The sequence below is a fragment of the Simochromis diagramma genome, unplaced genomic scaffold (genome assembly GCF_900408965.1).
Source record: "Simochromis diagramma unplaced genomic scaffold, fSimDia1.1 OVJJ01000618.1, whole genome shotgun sequence".
Taxonomy (NCBI): domain Eukaryota; kingdom Metazoa; phylum Chordata; class Actinopteri; order Cichliformes; family Cichlidae; genus Simochromis; species Simochromis diagramma.
In genome coordinates, this window is record NW_024387423.1 from 5,043,181 (window position 1) to 5,065,668 (window position 22,488).

Below are 22,488 nucleotides of genomic sequence, written 5' to 3' on the forward strand. Positions count from 1 at the left end.
TTCAGATTTAACCACAGCAGGACCAGGGCATTGAATAACCCAATCAGCCTGCTCCCCTTGGACGGACGTATAACTCATGTTTAGAATGGCAACTTGTTGTTTGCAAGCCAATCGTGGTGATCAATTGTCCACCAACCCCAGCTCAACTGACACAATACACAACGCACACACCTTTAAAGTGCAATCATCCTTCAAGCCTCGTATCAGAAGTTGTTGGGTCGATGTAAGCCGTGCTGGAATTATGAGGTTTCCGACAGAGCTTGGACAACGATGAGTTGAACATAATCGAGTGTCTTGTTTTCATAAATGCAACAGCTGAGACCCAGAGGAGAAGGGTCACGAGGAGGAGGAGGGGAGCAAGCAGGAGCAGAAGATAGGCGAGGGTGAGGAAAGAATGGCAGAGGAGGAAGTGAAAGGCAATGCAAAAGGAAAAAAAAAATGAGAAAAATGTTAAAATGAGAAGACTATACAGTATTACTGGCTGGTAACTACTACAACCTGAAACTTTCCTTTTCGTTCTAATGAGTTTTCTCCTTTGAATAAGCAGTTACATCTAGATGATGATTTGAGAGGTTTAGTAGACGCACAAGCCCATTTTCTCCTTGTGAGCGCCGTCTGCTTGATCACGAAAGGAGGGAAAAAGAAACACAGGAGAAGGAATGAGGACAAATTCTTAACCCATTGAGTCATGAGCATAAGCACTCATTTCAGACAATAAGAACATTCCTCCCCTCCACAGACTAACCTATTTAACCTCCTGAGCATCACAGGGGGGGCTCCTGAAAGTCTAATTCAATAATAAATTATTTTTGAAACAGTTTTTTTTTTTACTTACTTGTGTTCTCTAATTGGGAAAATGCCATTAACACTTTTCAGTTACATACAAAGCCTCTGGTAACCACAAAGTAACAATAATAAGTCTTACATACAGTTATTGAGCAATTGGTTTCAACTGACTGAAGAGTCTTCAGCCATGGTAATTGCTCGGGGAGTACATACACACTGAGGTTTTGTACTAAATGTTTATGCAAGCATGGTAGCATATTGTTGCTGGATGTTTTACAGAATGGCAGAGAGAATTGCTTAGTTTTGCTACACACTAGAGGTCACACTATAGAGGCCCCTAAGTAACAAGAGTGCATGGAAAATAAATTCATTGAATTACACACTTCTGGAACTAAAGGAAAAGTCAAGGGACGACCAGTATTGTTAGCATCCATCCCCTGTGAACTCTGAATGTCTGTATGTAACCCATTATGTACATGGATAGTGTGTTACATGCACATAATTTATGTCAAAACATTTCACTGTGGCTCACAGTGGTGGAACTGGGTGAACAGAACAGAGATTAACGTCTATAGAGAGGTGACCAAAGTATGTCTGACAAAAAACAGAGCTGGAAGAAAATGAAATGGCTGAATATACTTGTGCAAATCATTTCATAAACATGACCTCAACTTATTGTGAGTCACATAATTTGCTAGATATTTAACTTAAATTGTACCATTATGGATTTCTCCTACCCCAGTCTCCGTCATGCAGCCTACTACGCAGCTCAACATACTGGACTTAAAAAAAAAAAAAGAAAAACACTGCATTTTCTCTGTGTTTCCTCAAGAGGGAGGCATTTATGCAATAACAGGTCAAGAAAATAGATGACTGTATGAACATGTGGCCTAACTACGTTTCTATCAACCTTATAATTCATGGTTATAGATGTAAGGCATATATGGAAGATTAAAACAATTTAAGAATTGATACTGCAATTACACTTTCCTCAATATCTTTAACATGCGTTATACAGTAAAGCTAAATTCATAATTACAAATAGAATTTTTTCACTGCAAAGGCTTTCTTGTACTGATGTAGAAGTCATTGCACCCTAACCTCACATAATAAAACCTATGTTACAGAATGACCCAATAACACTGTGACAGAGACAGGAGGAGTGTTGATGCTTCTTTAATTCCATCGGCGAGTCACATTAACAAGTTATATCATAGCAGTCCTGAACAAATTCAAAACTCTCAATCATCAAAATGCATTAACAAAATAAAAACAAAAACTTATTCAGAAAAAAGTTTGAAGTAAAGCTACAGGAGAAAAGTAGTTCAGTTTCATGGTCCATATACAGTGAGCCATCAGAAAGTTAATATCGCTCTTTCAGAGTACACAAGTCTTTCGTCTTAGGCTCACTGTTGGATAAACTGTTTAAGCAGGCAGTAATAGCATACAAGTTCTCTCATAGGTTTACATTTTCTCAGATTGATACAAAGTCAGGAAAAACACTGCCTCTACTGAGGTACCTGAAATGAAAATATGTGAGTGGAGGGAGACAAAAAAGTCATGAAAGGAAATTGAAATAGTATTTTCCATATAGCCCCAATGCAGAATTGTTCTGAATATAAATACTGACTATATAAAAAAGCAGATCTTTGACTTGAATACATATCATAGTACATCATCATCCTCTGACCGTCCAGTGGAGCTTTCCATTTAAAATAAAACTGCAGGAGGGGTTACTGTGGCTCAATAAATCGCATTCTGTCAGGTGCTGAAATATTGACTTCCGGTTTCAGCCGTAATTCAAAATAAGATTCCCCATTTATATACAAAAACAGTATGGTTTCAAACATACAGAGTGACCTGTTAACTATGCATTAGAAAAATCACATCACTAAGAAGTACATTTAATACTTATCCATTTTCACGGTGCAAACAGGTTTAAGTCATTCAAATCTTTACACTGATGCTTAGTCCTAGAAGTTCACAAATTCAATTTCAGGCTACAAAATTTCCACAATCCTGAGATGTTGCAGAAAAGTAGGGCTAAAAAGGGAAAGGGGGGGGCAGCTTTCTTTGTGATCTATACTTTTCTCTGTGCTCCATTTACTGTAACAAATACATGAGAAAAAAAAAGAATCACATTAAAATGACCTACAATACTGTTGTCTACAAATGCAACATGCTTTAGAGCAATGTGAAATATTTAAGAAGGAAAAGCTACTAAAGTGCAAGCACAAATCGATAAAACTTCAATGACAAAGTATGGAGACAATACCAAAAGATTGTCATGACATGTGTGCAGTCTGGAGTGTCTGTATGATGTGGCCCGTCATGTGGCGGTTCTTCACCTCAGGGCTCGACATATGTACACACTCACACTTTACTTAGTTCAACCTGCACACATCACACATCAGTAAAACAAGGAGGAAAGGGGGGGGGTGAAAAAGACAGAAAACAAAACTTTTGAAACCTTAATTCCCTAGGAAAATGTCCACTGGAGATCAGTGCCGAGTGGCTTCCAATTGTGACAAGATTGTCTATACATTCTTGATTTTCGCATAAAAATTCTACAGATTCAAGGCTATCATCACGAATAGTAATAATATAGCAATAAACCTTTCATAGTGTAGGAGGAATACAGCACAAAAACAACTGCATTATTACACAAAGAAAAATAAAATGTGGCTCATTTATCAACAATAAAATCTGCAGAGAAGATCACAGATCTTTGTCATGGCAGTGAAAATAAAAATCAGTCATATACGTATATCAAAAATTCACAAAATGTCCTGCATTTGGAATATTCAAAATGCATATAAGAACTCTGCAAAAGCATACATCTTGAGAAGGCTTAAGAGATGTGAAATATTGCTTCACTGAAAGCCATAATGGGATACATATACACTATGAATGATCACAGATGAGATGGGAATGTGATTTAAAATAATCTCCCAAAATCCCTCATTTTATTTGTTTCCAAAATAAAAAAAAATAAATAAAATAAAAATAAAATAAAAATCTGACCAAAGAACTAAATGAGGAACTACTTAACCTTAAACTTAATTTGTATTAAATCCCTTCACTGTCATTAAAATTGAAATCACAACCTCACCCCCTTACTGAGTGACTAAATCAAACCCCTGGAGGGAAGGGGGGGGGGGGGGGGGGGGGGGGTGTACCAAAAGTAAAATTACAGGCAGACATTTCAAACAACAGACTGGTCCCTCAAATATGTCACTAAATGCAAAGGTGTTTGGATCTAAAACATGCCTTGGGGTGTATGAAGCACAATGTTACAGATGACTAAGGAGCAAACTCCATCCTGGAAGTCATTAGGGAAGATTAATTGACAATAATATGGTCCTACAAGGATAACAGTGTAATGCAGAAAATACACTTTTGCCTTTAAAATATCCAACTAAGCTACTTAACTGAATGTGCTTTCAGCGGTCACGTACAGTGATGTTTTTCCACTCTTTTCAACATTACACAACTAGCTCAAAAGGACAGTAACAAACCTAGAAGGTGACGTGAAATCATCAAATGCATTTTTGGTCCAAGTGTAATTTCTTTTAAAACATAAAAAAAAAAAAAAAAAAAAACTTATGCGGGTGAGAAATGACCAAACTGTGGAATGTACATGCATGTGATCCATTGAACGCCAAAAATTGTGACATCATACAAGTTTTTCAATTTTGTCTCTGAACCCTGAGCGAAATCAAATATTATATTTATGTACAAATACACCCACACCCACACACACACCAGGCTCATAGCAAGTATGACCACAAACTTGCAGAGACCCTAGTTAACCTCAAATGTGGCTATTGAAGCTAAATACTTCAAGTAGTCCAACAGTTGTCACTGGTACCCTCAGGCCTTCCTTTTTCAGCATTTAATCCTCAATCCTGCTTAAATTAACTTGAGCCCATCCTTTCTGCACTTTCTACTCAAAAGGCAGCTATCATAAAGAGAGGAAATGGATAAAAGTTACAAATCAATGATAACCAAATAGAGATGACTGGGGGCTCATTTTGTTCAGTTTCCCCTCATTTATATATTTAAAAAAAAATAAAAAAAATAAAATAAAAAAAATCAAAGGACAGTCCATACTCTGTTAGAGGGAAAAGAATTTGCCCTAGAAATTGTAATATGTGCCTGCGCTTCAAGTATTCAAGTATTGTAACCCTAACAGCCATTGTTTGGCATTCTGACAAATCTTACTATGGAAGAGGAAAAAAAAAAAAAAGTAACAAAATAAACTTTTTAGAGGCTGAAAATCTCATAAATTTCACGGATACAATGGTAATAAAAGGTTATGGTAAACTTGATTTTTGTATTTGTGATTAATGAAAGATAGTCCCTTCTTATTCAGCAATTTACAGCTCCCCTTACACAACACTCCTCTCACCAGGAGAGGGGTTTGCTTTCCCCATCCATTTCTCTAAACTCTTTTAGTTGTGTTTCTTGAGTCCATCTATTGTGCCATCGTGGTCGCTGAATTCGGGACAGATACCATTAGCCGTTTTGCTGGTGGCGGCGGCTCCTTTCACTTTCAGTGTCGACAGGCTGGGTTGGGTTTGGTGATCATTGTCGGGAGCACTGTGGAGGTCTGTGTTTTCTGTGTACAGGTAGTCGTCAGCAAAGTCTTGGTGGTGCTCCACAAAGTTTCTAAACTTGTCTGCGAAAAGACCACATGGGGGTGCCAGACACAAAGGCAGCATTAGGAAAAACTGCCAAGAGACTGAGGGCATCTTAAAATAAAGTGTCCTGGTTGTCAAATCTAATCCAATGCATGAGGGGAAAAAAAACTCACTTTGATAACTAATTATAGCTCAAAAGAATACAGTGAAATATTTTTATGGCCGTTTTATTCGATCTCTTACCAAATGTGATCTTCCCTGTGTCGTCCACGTCGATGGCGGTAAACAGATGTGACACGCTGATGTGACTCACGCCTAAAGCTGTCTTAAGTATAACTGCTAACTCGCTTTCTGTGATGGCACCATCCTCCTCTGCCTCAAACATCTGGGGAAGAGGAAATATGATAAGATTAAAACATATTCTCCTTGGCTTTGCTTTAGGGCCACTTGAACAGCATATAAGGTGACAGCCCTTGCTCAACTCAAATATCAAGCAAGTAAGAAGAGAAGATTATCATGCTCTTCTCACCTTACTTCATCAAGCTGATTTATAGATACCCAGAGTAACTGATCGGCTTCAGTGAAACCCTAAATGCACACTTCATCAAAGTTTTTGAAATATGGGACAAATATAAATGTACTACCCAGAAGATGCGTTAATGGAGCAAATGTTATGCTGGTGCTTATGAAGCACAAAACTATTCTGCCAGTTGGTCAGATAAGCATAAATCTTACCTTAAAGGCCAATTTCATTGTTTCCAGAGTTTTGGCAGGCCTGCATACAACAGATAAGGCTATCACATATTCTCTAATATCCATTCTGTTATCTTCATGCTGAAAAGACAAGAGACCACAATAAAAATGAAATCAGACTGTGAGCAAGACTGCTATGTTTCACAGAAGCATCTGGCCGATAGCCATTTAGGTCAAAAACACATTGCAGCAACAAATCTTTTCTTGTTTAGGTTCCATTATGCAAATATGCACACTGGGTTTAGTTTAAAGAAAGCGCATACAATCCAGTTTTCTAGAAGCACTTTCTCATCAGACTAGTTCAATCACGCCCCAAACTAGAACGAATATTCCTTCAGTTGTGCATTTTTCTAAAACTGCTGTTCTGTATTTGCATAATAAAAACTAAACGTGAAAAATAATAAAACAAAATGCACTCAAGTAGCAGCAGTAACCACTGTGAAAGACTGCAGAGTAATCATGGTTATCAGTAAAAGGTCGCTGCAGTTGTTACCTCGTCAAAAAGACCAAACATGTCTCGCAGCATATCTGAAACTGGCACATCAAGGAAGTGTGCAAATCCTTCCAGTCCCAGCTTCTGCCCCTCAAGCTTCCTGGCTCTGTTCCCATACTCCTGCAAAACCTTCTCGGAGTTCTGTGGTTTCAATCTGGGACAGCGATAACATAATAACATAAGAATAACAGTGTAAGCAAGGAGAGAGGGGAAAAAATGAGAAGACTTGTGCTCCTGAGAATGAGCAAGCTATGACAACTCTATAGACTTTACAGTTATACTGTATAATATTTATGTGCTCCGTTCTACTCATTTGCATTTCCCCCCCAACAAGCTACATGTTTTTCATTGTTTCGACTCTTTCATTCTCTGCTAGGCAAAACGCTAAATCCCTGCAGTGTTGGGAGAATATTTTGCCTTCCTCACCCTTGTGCCCCTTACTTAGTCATCTTTGATAGGTTTATTGCCTTGGAAAGTTTGAATGACTCACCCCAGTCTCCTGACAAGCTTGGCAAACTCCAGCAGACAGGTGTCGACTGGCAGCCTCAGCTGGCCTTCTGCCATGGCCAGCTGGCAGTCTTCAAATGAATAATCTGTGATGGGTACCCCCAGGGCTCTGTGCACCACACAGGAGAGATAATGATGGGACATCAGTTTGTGCAAATCAATATGAACTTTGCTTAAGGCCAATAACGCAGAGAAAGTATCTGATACATCTACTTTGAAGTTGAGAACAATGTTCCAAATTGTCTCCATGAATCTGCAGAGCTGAAGTTTCCCATTTGTAGCTCAAAGCAATAATGCACAAAATGTAGGAATCTAGTAGGCAAGTATAGCCCTTACACAGCATAAGACAATATAACTAGGTGGTTCACATTCATTTAGGATTGTATTTTATATATAATTATTATACTTATAAAGAAAAATGCAAAGTTTCTAAACAGTGTATACTTTATTTAATGATTAGATGACAAAGAAAATCTAAAAGATGTGGATTAATACAACTTTACAGCTAGAGACAGACAAACTATATACGTATGCCGCATTCACCGTTTTTAAATGAAGAGGCAAAATTGGAATAATAGAATAACCTCAGTCAACTTTGTGTTGTGTACATAATTGTGTACAGAAATTGTTGAAATGTATATAATATGATCAATTATTTCAACATACTTAGCCATGATACGTCTCACATTGATGGCGAAGAGTGCAGGATTCTTCTTCTCCTCCTCTGAGGGTGTATAGATGGGAAGAAACTGTAGAAAGCCCCCCCCAAAAATATCTTTTAAAATCATTAGCATCTCTCTCTCTGTCATATTTTTTTATACGGGTAGATACGCAATTATCTGTATTGACAGTAATGCACACTTACCTCTATCACAAACTCATTGTGTAACTGGCAGAGTGTCAGCCATAAAATTTGGAATCTGGATAATAACAGGACATCAACAACAAAAAGAAATTACAAACAAACAAACAAAAAAAAAAAAAAAAAAAAAAAAAAAGGGAAAGCCCTGCACAGACAACACGTCAACTGAAAACCTCTTACATTTTTCTTGTTGTTTATTTAATTTTCTTAATGCACAAATTTTCAAACACTTTAATATTTAAGTTCCAGCTGGGAAAGCTTAAGGTAACGTGCGAGAATAAATAAATAAATTAAAACACTGTCAAATTATCAAGTCATGTGAGATTGTGTGTAAATACTATGCAATTTCCATATTTGTCATTTTGAGTTTAGTTCTTGATTTATTTAGGTCTGATTTTGACTTAAAACAATGTTAGTTACAGTATGTAAAGAATGCACAAAGTGTTAAATTAAGAAACTGTGTGAAATTCTGTACTTACGCTCCTGGGCCTTGCCATGTCCATGTGATTGAGTCCTGTTAAAAATAAATAAATAAATAAACCACATGAAGAAGAGACAAATTATTAGTCTCTCAAACACACTTTTATTTTTTATTTCTTGGTTCAAGTGATAACTTTGCTCCAGCTTTCTTTCTCACAGGCAGCTTATTTTCAATCAGTTTAAAAATGATTACAGTGTAATTAGTTTATGGTAAGTTAAGTGTGCAATTAAATACTCAACTCTAGCACATTAAAATTCAGTTTGGACAAACATTTTTCAGACACCCCCAAAAAGCATTTCATACAGGTTTCAATATGTTACAGTTTTGATGCGTTTACTCAGAGCGAAAACATTTATTAGCTTTAGACTTCACCTGGATACGTGCTTAGGTTTCCAAAGCTAAGAGATTCATTGTGCTAATGATTCTTTAGCCTTTTAAATTTTGAAAATAAGGTTGCTCCAAAAAATGGAAATGCTATGTTTAACCCCTTAAATGTAAACACTGTAAGATAATGTGTGTCAATAAAATTCAAAATCCATTATGCTTCATGGCAGACTGAATTTTTTTTAATTTTTTTTTATTACCATTATATTAAAAAGTCTACTGTTCTCACGTGACACCTATTAACCCTTTAAGACCTACCATAGAACCAAGTCCGCCAGAGCTTATAGTATATTTTTACATGCTGTGGAGCCATTTTTGAGCATTTCAAGTTGCTATACATCAATACAACCATTATAGCCCAAATTTTAATAATATGTCTGCATTAAGTGCATAGTAATTACATAAATTGCAAAAAGTGCAATAAACTACAAAAAAAATTTAAAATCGTTTTTGATTTTTTAACATATATTTCTAGTTAGAGAAATTTAAGAGGCTTATCCCTCAAAACTGTAAATACAAAAAAGTTGCACAAACTAGTTTCCCACGAAAGGAAATTTATTTTAAGTGTCTTCATAGTTTTATTTTTGAGATACACCAATTTTCATATACTGCAGGAAAAACGAAAAAATATATTATAGTGCAAATTTGCAAAATAACAGCATATGCATCAAAATAAAATATTTCCAGCAGTGCAATAGGAGTCCTCAGCATCCCAGAAACGACACAGAAAGTCATAAAGTCAAACATAACTTTTAAAAACACAAGTACAGGCTCATAAGGCCACGATGGTAAAAAACTACATTTCCGCAAAAATGACGTCACTTCCGGTTTCGGGCAGGTCATGCCGGACATGTGATAGTTCACGCTGATGGACGTAGGAAGTGTTACAAACAGCTGATCGGATCGGCAAAGCGTGTTTCTGGAATATTATGTTTTTGTTGCTGCAAGTGCTTTTTATGCAGTTTTTGCAAAGCTGTATGTGGAAGGAAACTGTGACCGAGGACAAGCTGATGGCATAAGATGTAAGTAAAACTCCTCCGGTTTCATATGCAAAAAAAATTATTGCGCTAGCTTACGTGGTTGCAGTGCTACTGGGATTTAAAAATAGTTATGCAAAATGGAGCGTGTCCGCTCCGACCGGCTTTAAAGGGTTAAATCCAAATGAGGCAGCCCAGGAATTAATATTCACACAGACTAGCTAGAAGTTATTAAAAATTGGTTTCTGTACTTTGTTCTAATGCTTTGCGGCTGAATACAGATGGGCAAAATGGGCATCACTAGAGTTTTTTCTCAGCTAGAGTGATTTCATATGGCCAGTTCTTCTGGAATCGCTTTTAACTCTTTAAAGCTGTGGAACCCACCCCCCTTTCTTTCCTCTAGCTGTGGACACAGACTTCATTTTCATCAGATGTAATTTTCATATGTAAAATTATGTCTCAGAAAGCTGTTATGCTTTTAAATGACTAAATTCTGCAGTCATAGTAAGATAATTTGCTGTGATATCAGCAGAACTCTAAGAAAATGGTGCTGTGTAGCCTTGCTGTGCATCATTGCACTACTGCACAGTTATTATCATTGTGCAATTTCGGCATCATAAAAGTAAAGCCAATAGTGCCATCATGAGGAAAAAAATGGCAAAACAAATTGGCATCAATCAACATTTTAGGTATTTGAAAATTCCAAAACAAAAGCATCATGGTTAACCAGTCAATTGGTTTGAGGAACAAAAAGGGGGACGAGTGCTTTTCCGAATAAAATGAATTAAGGCCACAGGACACGATTCTAGATTTGTTTTTTTTCTACATTTCACAGCTCCTATTTCTAATCTATCACCTAATGACAAAAAGGCTAAGGGGGGAAAAAAACAACTTTTTGCCAATTTACTTACCAGTTTATTAGGGTAACGAATGACCACAGGCTGCACTGGTACAGCTGGGATGAAGGCCCCTACGAGGATTTAAAAACAACAACAACAAAAACAAGACAGGAGACTAGTTTTCATTTGTTATATTTGTAAAGGAAACATGCTGGTCTAAGAAAAAATTAGAATAGCAATTACACAGTTAAAAAAAAGAAAACAAAACAAAAAAAACATGGGTACTTACCTGGCTTAAAGGTGATTAGGCAGGATCTATTGGTGCACGTTCCCTCTGGAAAAATCATGATCTGTATTTATGAGAGGGAAACTAGTTAGTGGTTGATGTTTACTGCAATGTCTGGTAAAAACAGATCATGGCATTCATGCATTTAATTGGTGCAACATGATGACTCTTGCATAACTTCACCAACTTACCTGAGGCCATTCTCCTCCAGAGCGGGCTCTGCGTTTGATCTCCTCCACAGTCTTCTTCCTGGAGTCCTGGTCTGACCGGGAAACGAACACCGGCCTGATGTACTTAATCAAAGCTTGAAGCAGAAGGAAGACAGTGGAGGAAATTCAGATAGAAATTACTTGAGAAGCCATTGCTGCAAACAACAAATACTTCTATTTCCGCAATAAATATCCCAATCGTAAATGTAGAACTGTCAAACATCAAAAGCACAAACGCTTCACTACACAGAATAATTTAATCGGACAGAGATATAATCTTTTGCTAGCTCAAAACTCAATCAAAAGTCTAACGGTTTTAACACAACAAAGGAAAAACAGTATCCAATAATGACTGGGATTAGATACATTTCAAGCAAAAAACGCATAATTTTATGAAAATCTGTAAGATCCACAAAAAGTTTGCAGGATTAAATCATTGTTAAATATATCTTACATTGTACTCGCATTTCCTTTTGCTGCAAAAAACAAAAATTAATGGTGTACTTTATTCAGTGAGTATAACTCATAAATATACGGAAGGAGATACACAATTACAAGGAACACAGCTATTAAGGAACAAAAACTGTCACACATTTGATGTCAACTTCCCCTTTTGATGACAGATTAGGAAATCAATTCTGTAGAATAACCCCCACCCACTCAGTGACATGCTGGCCAGTCATGGGAGCACAGTCGGTGACAGACTGAGATTACCCAAATCCACCACTGAATGACACAAGAAATCATTGCTGCCTGTGGTCATCTTTATGTACAGTTCCTCCATCTAAAGCACAAATACACAATGCAGTAGTTGCACGCCTTTAAGATCTGCACATACCGTACAGAGACAATAACAAAATAAGTATGATAAGAGAGGGACCTCAATTAAAACTTTATCCATATTCAATTTTGTTTGATATATTGGGATATCTATATATTAGAGCTATTTGTATTTATAAGAACCATTTTGTAATATATTGTTTTTTAACTAGTTAATTTTCTTACTGCCTTGAGCAACTGTTTCCCCTGGGATTAATAAAGTATTCTGATTCTGATTCATCTAATGTTTAAATATAAGCCACGTTTCCATTGTAGGAACTCTGAGCAGGCAGAAGGTGGCACTAAAACACACAGGACATAACGTACAGCCCTCTAATCATCATTGTTTTCATGACCAAGAGACCATCGTCAGATAATGGGATAACTGATTTGAAACACCTCCGGCTGCGATTTCAATTCAGAGCACAACAAAACAACAGTAATGGTCAGTGCAACTATCGATCTGTGAAAAACAACCAGGGACAACAGGGGTAATGGTGGCTGTATGACTATTTGTTATGTCCGTCTATATGATATGATTCTTTTTATTTTGTTGACAGTGACACAGGTTTTTTGCTGGCAGAAGTTACACGCTGGAGCTTTTGTCAGTCCACTGCTGCTGGCTTGGTTGATGATAATCACCTGCATTTGAAACAAACTTTAACCTTTACATACTGACACAATCTACAACAACAGTTCTGAACCAGTTAACTGTGTGCATATTATCAGCTACAGAGCAACTGCCCAATGTAATGCTAGACCATTTATTTATTTGTTTGTTTTTCTAAGCCCGATCACTAAAATGTAAGTTGTAATGAGAACATTAACACTTGTTGCCACCCACTCCACCTTGCCTGCACTCTCTTCTTCACATCTATAGAGCACTGTCTATTGCTTTGGCTGGTTAACCCCTGGAGTGTAAATTTATCTACCCTCAGCTTCACTGTTACACCCATGTCCCTCTCATTCACTGAATTTCATTCTTCTTCTCTCCAGGCTCTTTACCACCTGCTCTCCTCAACTCACTATAGAGCACAATGTCACCTGTGAACACCATAGTCCATGGAGACTCCTATCTGATGACATCTGTCAACCTGTCCATCATAACTGCAAACAAAAAGGGGCTCAGAGCCGATCCCTGATGTAATCCCACCCCCCACTTTGAACCCGTCTGCCACGTCTACTACACACTTCACCACTGTTTTGCTGTCCTCATACACTTTCTGCACCATCCTCATATACTACTACAGTTCCTCTCTTTGCACCTTATATGCAATGCAGCTCCTTCTGACCTTCTCTACTGCATCTACAGCGCTCTTTGTGCCGTAACAACAAAACTGCTCATTTCACAGCCAAAAAAGTACTCTTGCGTAATGCAGTGAAATTATTGTTGGTGCATAATAAACTGAAAGAACAAATTTAAATATTTGTCCAATATATGTGCAATCTGTGCACTAGTAGACGTGCAAAGGGACATGTGCAATGACAAACAGGAAACTGAGTAGGCAAAGACTAGGGTTAAAGACTTTGTAGAGCAGAAGCATCTTTCGTTTTACCGAGACAAAAAAAAAAAAAAAAAAAAAAAAAAGCCTCTCTTTGCTCATACAGAAAGTCAAGAGAAAGAGAGAAGTTTGAGAGTAGTAAGGGAACAAAATGAAGAAAGAAGAAGGTGAGACCATGACAAGAAGAAGAAGAAATGATTTCAACTGTGAGCTGTCTGCTGACAGGAAGGGATTACATCTCTCGCAAGAACCCTACAAGTCGCTCTGCACACGTCATTCTGGCTGATCAGGTCTTAATGCTTATTCTGGATTCCACGTGGCCATGCCCTTGTGCTTGGTTCCTACTGCAAGTCCAAAAGGACTTGTCACCCTAAAGAACATTAGAGGCCCTTTAACATTTTAGGGAAAGCCAATATTGAGATAGTAGAAACAATAGAATAACAGCATAAAATTCAATATATTTTTACAATTTCAAATGCATTCATTTGCATTTTTTACACTTTAGCCCAGCTAATCCAAATCATAATAGCTGACTGCATATTGTTTAAACAGACAATTTGCCAATAAACAAATATGCTGAAATATGGTCGTAATCCTGCAACACAAGTAAAGCTGCTTTAACTTGGCCGAGCTTCACTCAGCCTGGAGCTAACAATGTGGCTAATTACTGACTCAGCAGGCAGAGCAGGAGGAGAAAGGAAGGCAAAAATAACACATAAACACCTTCACAGCATGTTCTGCTTACGGGGACATAAGAACCGGTGACTGAACTGGCAATTGAGAAGACTGTTGAACTTGCAGCCTAGTTGATAGGATCTGACTTATATTATTGTACTGAGTGCGTCTAAGCAAGTCCTGCCTGTCCTCTGGATGTTACTCTGAGTTGTGCAAAGACAAGGCCACACAGCTAGCTAAATAAGTATTTGGCTTTGTGGGATCTATGTCTGGCTATGAATAAAATTTAAAAAAAATCATTAGTCTGAGTGTCTTTTATCCAGACACTTATATTTTGACTTGGCTCCTTTTGACATGTTTGTGGGTTAAAGAATGTTGTGAGTACAGTGTAACACTGAGCATTCAAGTTTGACTTTTTTTTCTTTTTAACAAAATTACCTTGTTTAGTCACAGTTGAAAACTCAAACGTGTTGTTCTGGAGTATAATATCTGCTTTCATTACAGCATAGCATCTGTATTTTCTTTGTCTTTTTTTTTTGAGGTATAGCACTGCTATACCAAGCTACACAAGGCTGAACAAAAACCAAGCTACACTTGCTTTTAACTTATCAAAATTAAATGCAAATCGGAGTGGGCAATCCCCTGTTGACTGTAACGGCAGCAAAGTCATGGGAACTGTCTTACTGATGCTGTACTGATAATCTTCCCCTTTGTACAAGCCACATACCACAAATATCATCTTTCCCTCACGTGCTGCTGAAATGCATCTAGTAACTCACTGTCATGAGCAATGAGATTTTGTTTTTGTGTGTGCCTGTGTGTTCGTGTGTGTGGTGGTGGGGTTACTTACTTCCCCAGAGAGGTATATCCTTGCTCTCAGCCTTCATGACAATTGAGGACATTGTCATGGTGACTGGGATGGCATCAAAGTAAGAAGAGTGGGGTGCCAGGGTAAGGATAGGTGCTTCTGTAGGCAATGCCCTTCGCCCTTTCACAGTCATCCAATGGAACCCTCCCGCAAACCACATGACTCGCATGATTATTCTCAGAATGATGTCCACCAGTCTGGAAACAAGATCATCCATGTGTGAGAAGCACTTTTCACTTCTTGCAAATAAAAGAAAACACTTTAAATGATATAGCATAGTTTATTAAAACAGCAGTACCAATATTCACAATAGAGTCATAAGGGACACAGGATTAGTGTTGTAAGTTGCTATGGAAAATAAACTGTTTCAATAAGTGGTGACCAGAAGGGAACTGACACCATAACCACCTGTAATGCACAGTGTGGGGTCTAGTTCTTCAAATGTATTACTTCTCACGCTGTTTCTTCACTAACATTACCGGTGAGATCTCACAACTTAAGACAGAATTATATCCGTCATCTTTCCAGTCAAGGCCAATCAAGAAACTAGCTATAATTTAAGTTTCACTAAAAACACCTTTTACCAGAAGTATCACAAAATTTCTATTTGACACACAGCACTTTAAGTACATCAGAGCTTTAAATTCAACAAAAAGTGCTTGGTTGGTATCATCATAAAGTGAGTAAGACAGCAAAGACTAGCTGGAGAACTGTGTGCTTTAACCCTACAGGGCCTGCTGTCAACAGCCAAACTAAACTTGATATTAACGATGCTCATGATTATGCAATTGTTTCTTGTCTTAAAAATCAATAAATTCCTCAATTTATACTGGCTACTGTCAGGAGGAAGTAGGCACCACCTCCACAACTAAATTATAGAAAGACGGTGCTGGATTGGCAAAAACATGTTTGAACATGGATGCTATCGTACAAACTCAACAAACATAGGAAGTCACATACTTTGACAAATTTCATTGCGCAGTTCCTTCGAAAACATAAAATGAGTAATGCAAGGGAAGCACATCACAAATCTACCATAACAATGCACATTAGTTTAACAGTACTAGACTCTGCATTCTAAACTCCTTCATTCAAGAGGGGTCGCCATAGCTCCATGTTTGAATGCCCACAACTCCAAAGGGAAACCAGGGATCTTTTATTTCTTAGGCCAATGTGCAAATCATTACACTATGGAGCCACTCGAGCTTAATTACTGAACTTTGAGCCAGTTCTACCAGTTGTTTTTTTTTTTTTTTTTTTTAATTATCGAAAGCTATACATTAAAAAACACCCACCTTCTCCAGAGGCACTGGGGTTCAACGGTGGTCTCGGAGCGCCCCACTGAGGCAATGAAGGCAAAAGGCCAGGCCAGCAACATCATGAATGCAGCTATGAGTAGACGGATGGGGAATAGCGTGACTGTCATTAACGCAATCTGTGAAATAGAGAAAAAGCAAAAAGATCAGTTATTTTCTATACTGCTACAGTTCTTATTTGTAAAAGGATGACTTCAGCCTACAGAATGAATCCATGACTGAAGTGATCTCTTAACAGGATGGGTATGTCAGCAACTTCATAGCTGTTCAGGTTGCCAAACTGGAGCTTTAATGGTCGAACAACAATGGTCTCAGGCTGCAGTTCAAACAAGTAAAATGACTGTGTGTTTGTAAAATAAGCAACACACACAAACAAGTGCCTAATATGCGTGTCCTACACAGTATAAATGGCAGCGAGTTTGTAGCATGGCCTCTAAACATAGCTCCTATAATTTAAGACTACGCAATACAAATTTGTCTTATGGGTTTACTTCCTATACTCATAAGCAATATCCTTTAAAGCTGACATGTTATATACCAAGTTGTGCATTCTTAGAGGCTCTGATAATCCTTGCACCTCACTCTAAAGATTCAGTTATGACTGTTTATTTAAAAGCTATTCATGAGCCTGATAGCACACCTTATCTTTTGTCAATATTTGTCCTGATAGCAAGCACTGCTGTTAAACATCAAGTCTAAGTGGCCTACCTTATCAGGAGAGAGTTCTTATCTAACAGCAAATTCAGTTTAAACTGCATTTTAAAATGCCAAACACATTCTCAAAAAAAAAAAAAAAAAAAGGGGGGGGCTGGGGGTTCCTGTTGTTAAGAATGTCTTAACCCAGCGGTCCCCAACCTGTTTTGTGCCACGGACCGGTTTATGCCCGACAATATTTTCATGGACCGGCCTTTAAGGTGTCGCGGATAAATACAACAAAATAAAACTAGTACCGGTACCGAAAAAAAGAAGATTTATTCATAACACACATGAAAAGACCCAGGAAAACTGAGTTAACGATAAAAATGATAACAAAATAACGCTGAAAACCGATAAAAACCCTGAAAACCGTACATTTCACACCTGAGCCTCAACTCTCGCGGCCCGGTACCAAACGACTCACGGACCGGTACCGGTCCGAGGCCCGGGGGTTGGGGACCGCTGTCTTAACCTGTGCACTATTGAAAGATCAATTCAAAGCACAGGAATACATGAATGTCAACAGGCAATGCTAGTAAAGGGACTCTTTGGAATTTAAGAGGTATAGCAATGTGCTAAAAAACTTTATTTTAGGGCTTATAATGTAATCAAATATAAAAATGTTATCTAACAGACTGTATGAATCTTTTTTCTGTCCTAATTAAAGTCCCAAGAGGCTGAAAACAATGTGAACTGTTAAACCACATAATCATACATATGTAACAGAAGGCTAAGTTAGAAAGTGAGCTCTGTGTTAAACATCAGCTATACACGCAGTTCCACACTAACCTCAAAGATGATTTTTTTGTGCATTTGGGGGTTTTTTTCTTCCATTTTTAAATATCAGCAAAAATACAAAAACAATAGAGTGATTTTAGCCTGTGTTTAAGGAGATGCCAACAAATTAATAGTAAAACACTTCTCTGAATTAGCAGCATTGACAAATAAAAATCCAAGCGAATTGCATATGCCCAGAGGGTTTTTGTTTAACCACTCCCTCTCGTTTTAGCGCTGATGAGTTAGAAAAGAAAGAAAACCCTTAATGTTCACTTGATTTGGAAATATTAACGTGCAAAAGTATAAGAAAAAGACAGTGCTTCTGGGAGTGGACTTTCAAACAAAAAAAAAAAAAAAAAAAAAATGAAGCTGAGATTTAGTTTAGAGAACAGTGATGGCTCCTCACAATGCTAATGCCAACAGTAATACAGTACGCAGTGGTCTGCCAATCAATCTATGCTCTATCAGACCTGCAGTCTGCAATCTTTTCTGTGTCATTTCATGTTCAACATTTATAAACTACAACTTTTACATGAGCAGGATCATACCCCTCATACTATTATTCAGTGTGGATGTAGATGCTGGATACTATAGAGCAAATGCTGAAGGCCATTTAGTTATGAAGGGGCAGGAGGTATTGTTTTCCAAAGCACTATACACAACTGATGTGCCCACTCTTGATGTCAGACCACATAAAACTTCTAATTATACTAAAAAGTTACCACAATATCATCGCTCATCGAGTAGTGAATCACAGCGATTATCATATACAGGACAGTATTTTGCTAGCGAACCCTGTGTTCTGGCATTCATGTAGGAAATATTATTTAATGGTGTGGTTTTGTGCAATTATGAGAAGTTGTAAATGTTTCCACTTTCACTACACAAAGACAGATTTGGGCCTTTAGGTTAGGCTTGTCAAAATCAGACTCCTAAGATTAGCAGAATGCATTGTGACACCTCACCAGCTTTTGAAGCTTCTCAGGAACAGTTCTTTGACATAGAATATTGGCTGACCACAATCTAATCAAGAACATCACAAAATATTGCCATAAAGTCACCCTACTGATCAGCTCTCAGTCAATTAACTTGACTAAAGTTTACAGACATTGCATGAGCAATTTTATGTGGATTGAATGGGTAAGTATTGAATTACAAAGCCTCTAAAGTTGATCCAAGATTTAGCCACATTAGTCATTTGCCCCATTAGTAAGAATTATCTACCTTATTACGATTGCCTCTTTTTATAGAAATCCACTTCGAGCATCAGCAAAGCAGTGAAAAGAATTTATTCCTTTTAAAAATATGCAAAAGCAGAATAATTCTCAATTCATTAACAGCCTATCAGTTCCCAAGCCGTTAGCCTGCAAAACTATATAAAGTTAAAACTTTATGGTCTGACAGCAACTCCTCTGATCCTGCTATTATTGTCCATTACTTAATTAAATTATCACCATACAACTGAGGCAGTCTTTCGTATTTGTGAAACACCAATGCAACACAAACTTCTTCAGTGAGTGTGTTTCACTAGAAAGACTGTGACAATGTCCGGTTTTACAATAAACAAAACATACTGCAGTTCCCTTTCTCTCTGAAGTGAAAACAAACTCTGTGGGTTGATCATTTGGATGTGAAAGCAAGACCTGAGCACGATGCTCTCTGTAGCCTCTTTGAGTGTCACTTATCAGTTGTCCAGTTGTTAGACTCAAAGTCTCATGAACAAGTTTTTATTTCTTCCCCTTTTGTTTATATATTAAACTTGCTTGAGAAACCACACTTTTGTTTTAGTCTTGAGGAACAGCTAATAAATGTAAGCCTATTCTCTTGGCTTTGATCCACCTATCTACCACACATTCTCAATTCTCCCTCCAGTCTCTATGGGGAAAAAAGCAACAAATAAAGAGATGTGCTTGACCTTCACCTAGTCACTATGTGTATCTGTAACACCATACTCTATTACAGAATGGCAGAGCTGCCTCATTCATAAACTCTGGCCTTCCCATTCTACTGTGCTGTGTTACTGAAAATACCTAACACATAGCTGTGCTGCAATTCCACATTGTTTACTGACACAGCACATATTACATTATCTATGCTAAGAATAAGCAGTCAATTGCAAGTAATTGTTTAGAATGAACGCACAGGTGTACACACATCTCTGTGTCAGCTATTTCGAGAGATCATATGAGGTTAACTACAAAGGGCCCATGTGTGCCTTTAATTCGCAAGCAGTCCCAGTTTTCAAGAACATGACAGTCTAATACTCAAGCTTACAGATGATGACTGCAGGTTCTCATTATCTGTGCCTAATGCAACACGTAGCAAAAGTGGACAAGACAATACTGAAGGAGGTAAATCTGTGCGGGGTCAAATTTCCGCTGAACGTTGTCTGTACTTCTCACTTAAACAGTTTCATGACTTTAAAGTGAAACTGATCAGTGTAAGCCTAGTGGCTGCAAACCTGACTTGCTCTCCAATTAACTCCTTTTGCAGAGAAGCCCGAAAGCTCCAAAATCTGATTACGTGCAGCAGCAGTGACGAATAGCTGCTATAAAGTTTTGCTCCATCTTCAACGAGAAAGGCAAATTGTTTAAACATTAAGAGCTGTGGGGAAATCCATTTTATTTGTAGACAGGAGGAGGGTTGGAAAAAACGTGTCTGCCGGTTTACAACCCCCCTTCTCCAAATCCTCACGTGTTAATTGAACCGCGATAACCAACGAAGCCAGAGCAAAAAAGAAGAGAAGCATGTTTAAATAAACGACGTACACAAATGTTGTCATCCAATATAGTGAAACCCACCAAAAAACCTTTCTAATAGCCGGAGTAACAATTAAACAGCAACAAGCTAGGCCCCTCTTGGACAGGCAGCCATGCTCAAATAACTGACTTTCGTTCTCCTATTAGAGAGACAGAGTGATTTACAAGCTTTACATCAGGTAGTCGTGTGTAAAATGGGACATTCTTTCTACAGTTAAGGCGATTGTTTTAAAGACCCCCAGCGCTTTCAATGGGGATTCAAGTAAGGCAGTAGAACCGACAAGATAGCGGAGAAAAAGCAACATGTATGTAGCTAATGTTAGCTGACTAGCTAATACTAGCTCAACTGAATGCATGCAATCAAGGGAATCAGTTAAATAACTGCCAGTATGACTCTGTGTCGCACTAAAGTGATAGTGTTCCACGGGCAGCTAAAACTGCATGAATGCATGAATAGGTTAAAAATGCGTGCAAACACATACACAAAATTACCTTTGCTTTTTCCAGTGGGGTGAATTTCAAGACGTGCACAAAAGGGTTTCTGACCGGTGGAGCTTGATCCATTTTCTTTCCATCTCCTTCCATCACACATTGTCTGTTACTCGGCAACCTCATTTTTTATAGAGGTAATATTAGTCGTGGCTGCAGCTGTATTTCTTAATACTTCAGTCAGAAAACTGATTCTGCTTGAAAAGAAGGCTCTTCACGCAAAACGTAGCGTCCCTTATCTGTCTTGGACAGTGGCTAATTGAGCTGGCAGTGCAGGGCTATTAACGCTATCTCCCTTTCTTGGACAGCATGGAGGGATGATGACTGGCTCGAGGATTAGCTGGGGATGTCTGAAGTCGCCGATATCGCAGGAGTCCTTCCTCCACACCGTGCTCCCCAATCAAACCAGTCCGCTAGCTTTGGATGCTAACGGAGCCGCTGTTCCACTCGTCATGCATCACGCATGCGCAAGACAATCTTTCTTACCCATGTCGATCCCCTGTGCCCAGCATGGTGTGATGCTGCGTTCACATTTAACAAAAATGTCGTAATTTTAATAATTTGATCTATTTGCTCTACGTTTTGTTTGTTTATTTGTATTTGGGAGGATATTTATTAATTTAGTTTCACTTTTTAAAAAATGAATATTTATAACACAAGCACACCTAAATACGGTGTGCTTGTGGGTTAAAATTTATAGAACAGAATAGAATAGAATACCTTTATTGTCACTATACAGTTGTACTATGAGATACAGAGCATCTCCTACTCAGTGCAAACATGCTGGGGGGGGCACAGTTCTGCAGCGGCTGTTGGGGGCGGCTGTGTTATCGGTGCATGTGTGAGTTCAGGGTGGTTATGGCTTTGGGGAAGAAACTGTTTTTGAGTCTGTGGGTTTTTGTGTTGATGCACCTGTAGCAGGCTGAACATGTTGAAACCCCAGGGTGGGAGCTGTCCTTGATAATGTTTGCTGCTCTGCTGAGGCAGCGGGAGGAATAAATGTCCATCAGGGAGGGGAGAGGGCAGCCGATGATCTTTTGTGCTGTCTTGACCACACTCTGAAGCCTCACTCTATCCGCCTTGGTGCAGCTGCCGTACCATACCGTGATGCAGTAGGTTAGCAGGCTCTCAATGGACGAGCGGTAGAAGGTCAGCAGCAGGTTGGAGTTCAGCTTATACTTCTTGAGGACTCTCAGGAAGTGCAGCCGCTGTTGGGCCTTCTTGACGGCCGCTGAGATGTTGTCTGTCCAGGAGATGTCAGCAGAGATGAGGACACCAAGGAACCGGAAGGTGTGGACCCTCTCCACACACTCCCCGTTGATGTAAAGTCAAGTCAGTGGGCCAAGTCAGTGTTGTGTCTCCTGAAG

The 22,488-nt window shown here is 38.4% G+C and overlaps 1 protein-coding gene across 1 annotated transcript; it reads right to left on the reverse strand.

Annotated features, from left to right (window-relative positions):
* Positions 1–1,946: 1,946 nt before the first annotated feature.
* On the reverse strand, positions 1,947–21,594 carry LOC120722207 (lysophosphatidylcholine acyltransferase 1). The gene is made up of 14 exons (XM_040013096.1): positions 21,125–21,594; positions 16,380–16,519; positions 15,067–15,281; positions 11,203–11,315; positions 11,015–11,075; positions 10,798–10,856; positions 8,524–8,558; positions 8,048–8,102; positions 7,849–7,931; positions 7,166–7,291; positions 6,676–6,829; positions 6,165–6,263; positions 5,673–5,814; positions 1,947–5,467 (listed from the first exon to the last, which is right to left on the reverse strand). The coding sequence occupies exons 1-14, from the start codon at positions 21,245–21,247 to the stop codon at positions 5,241–5,243; spliced, it is 1,632 nt and encodes a 543-aa protein (XP_039869030.1). The 5' UTR covers positions 21,248–21,594; the 3' UTR covers positions 1,947–5,240.
* Positions 21,595–22,488: the final 894 nt, after the last annotated feature.

Coding starts and splice junctions, on each gene's coding strand:
- LOC120722207 (XM_040013096.1), bottom strand. CDS start 21,247: ATGAGGTTGCCGAGTAACAGACAATGTGTGATGGAAGGAGATGGAAAG. Junction 10,857..11,014: donor CCTAATCACCTTTAAGCCAG/GTAAGTACCCAT, acceptor AAATCCTCGTAG/GGGCCTTCATCCCAGCTGTA. Junction 8,559..10,797: donor TTCGTTACCCTAATAAACTG/GTAAGTAAATTG, acceptor TATTTTTAACAG/GACTCAATCACATGGACATG.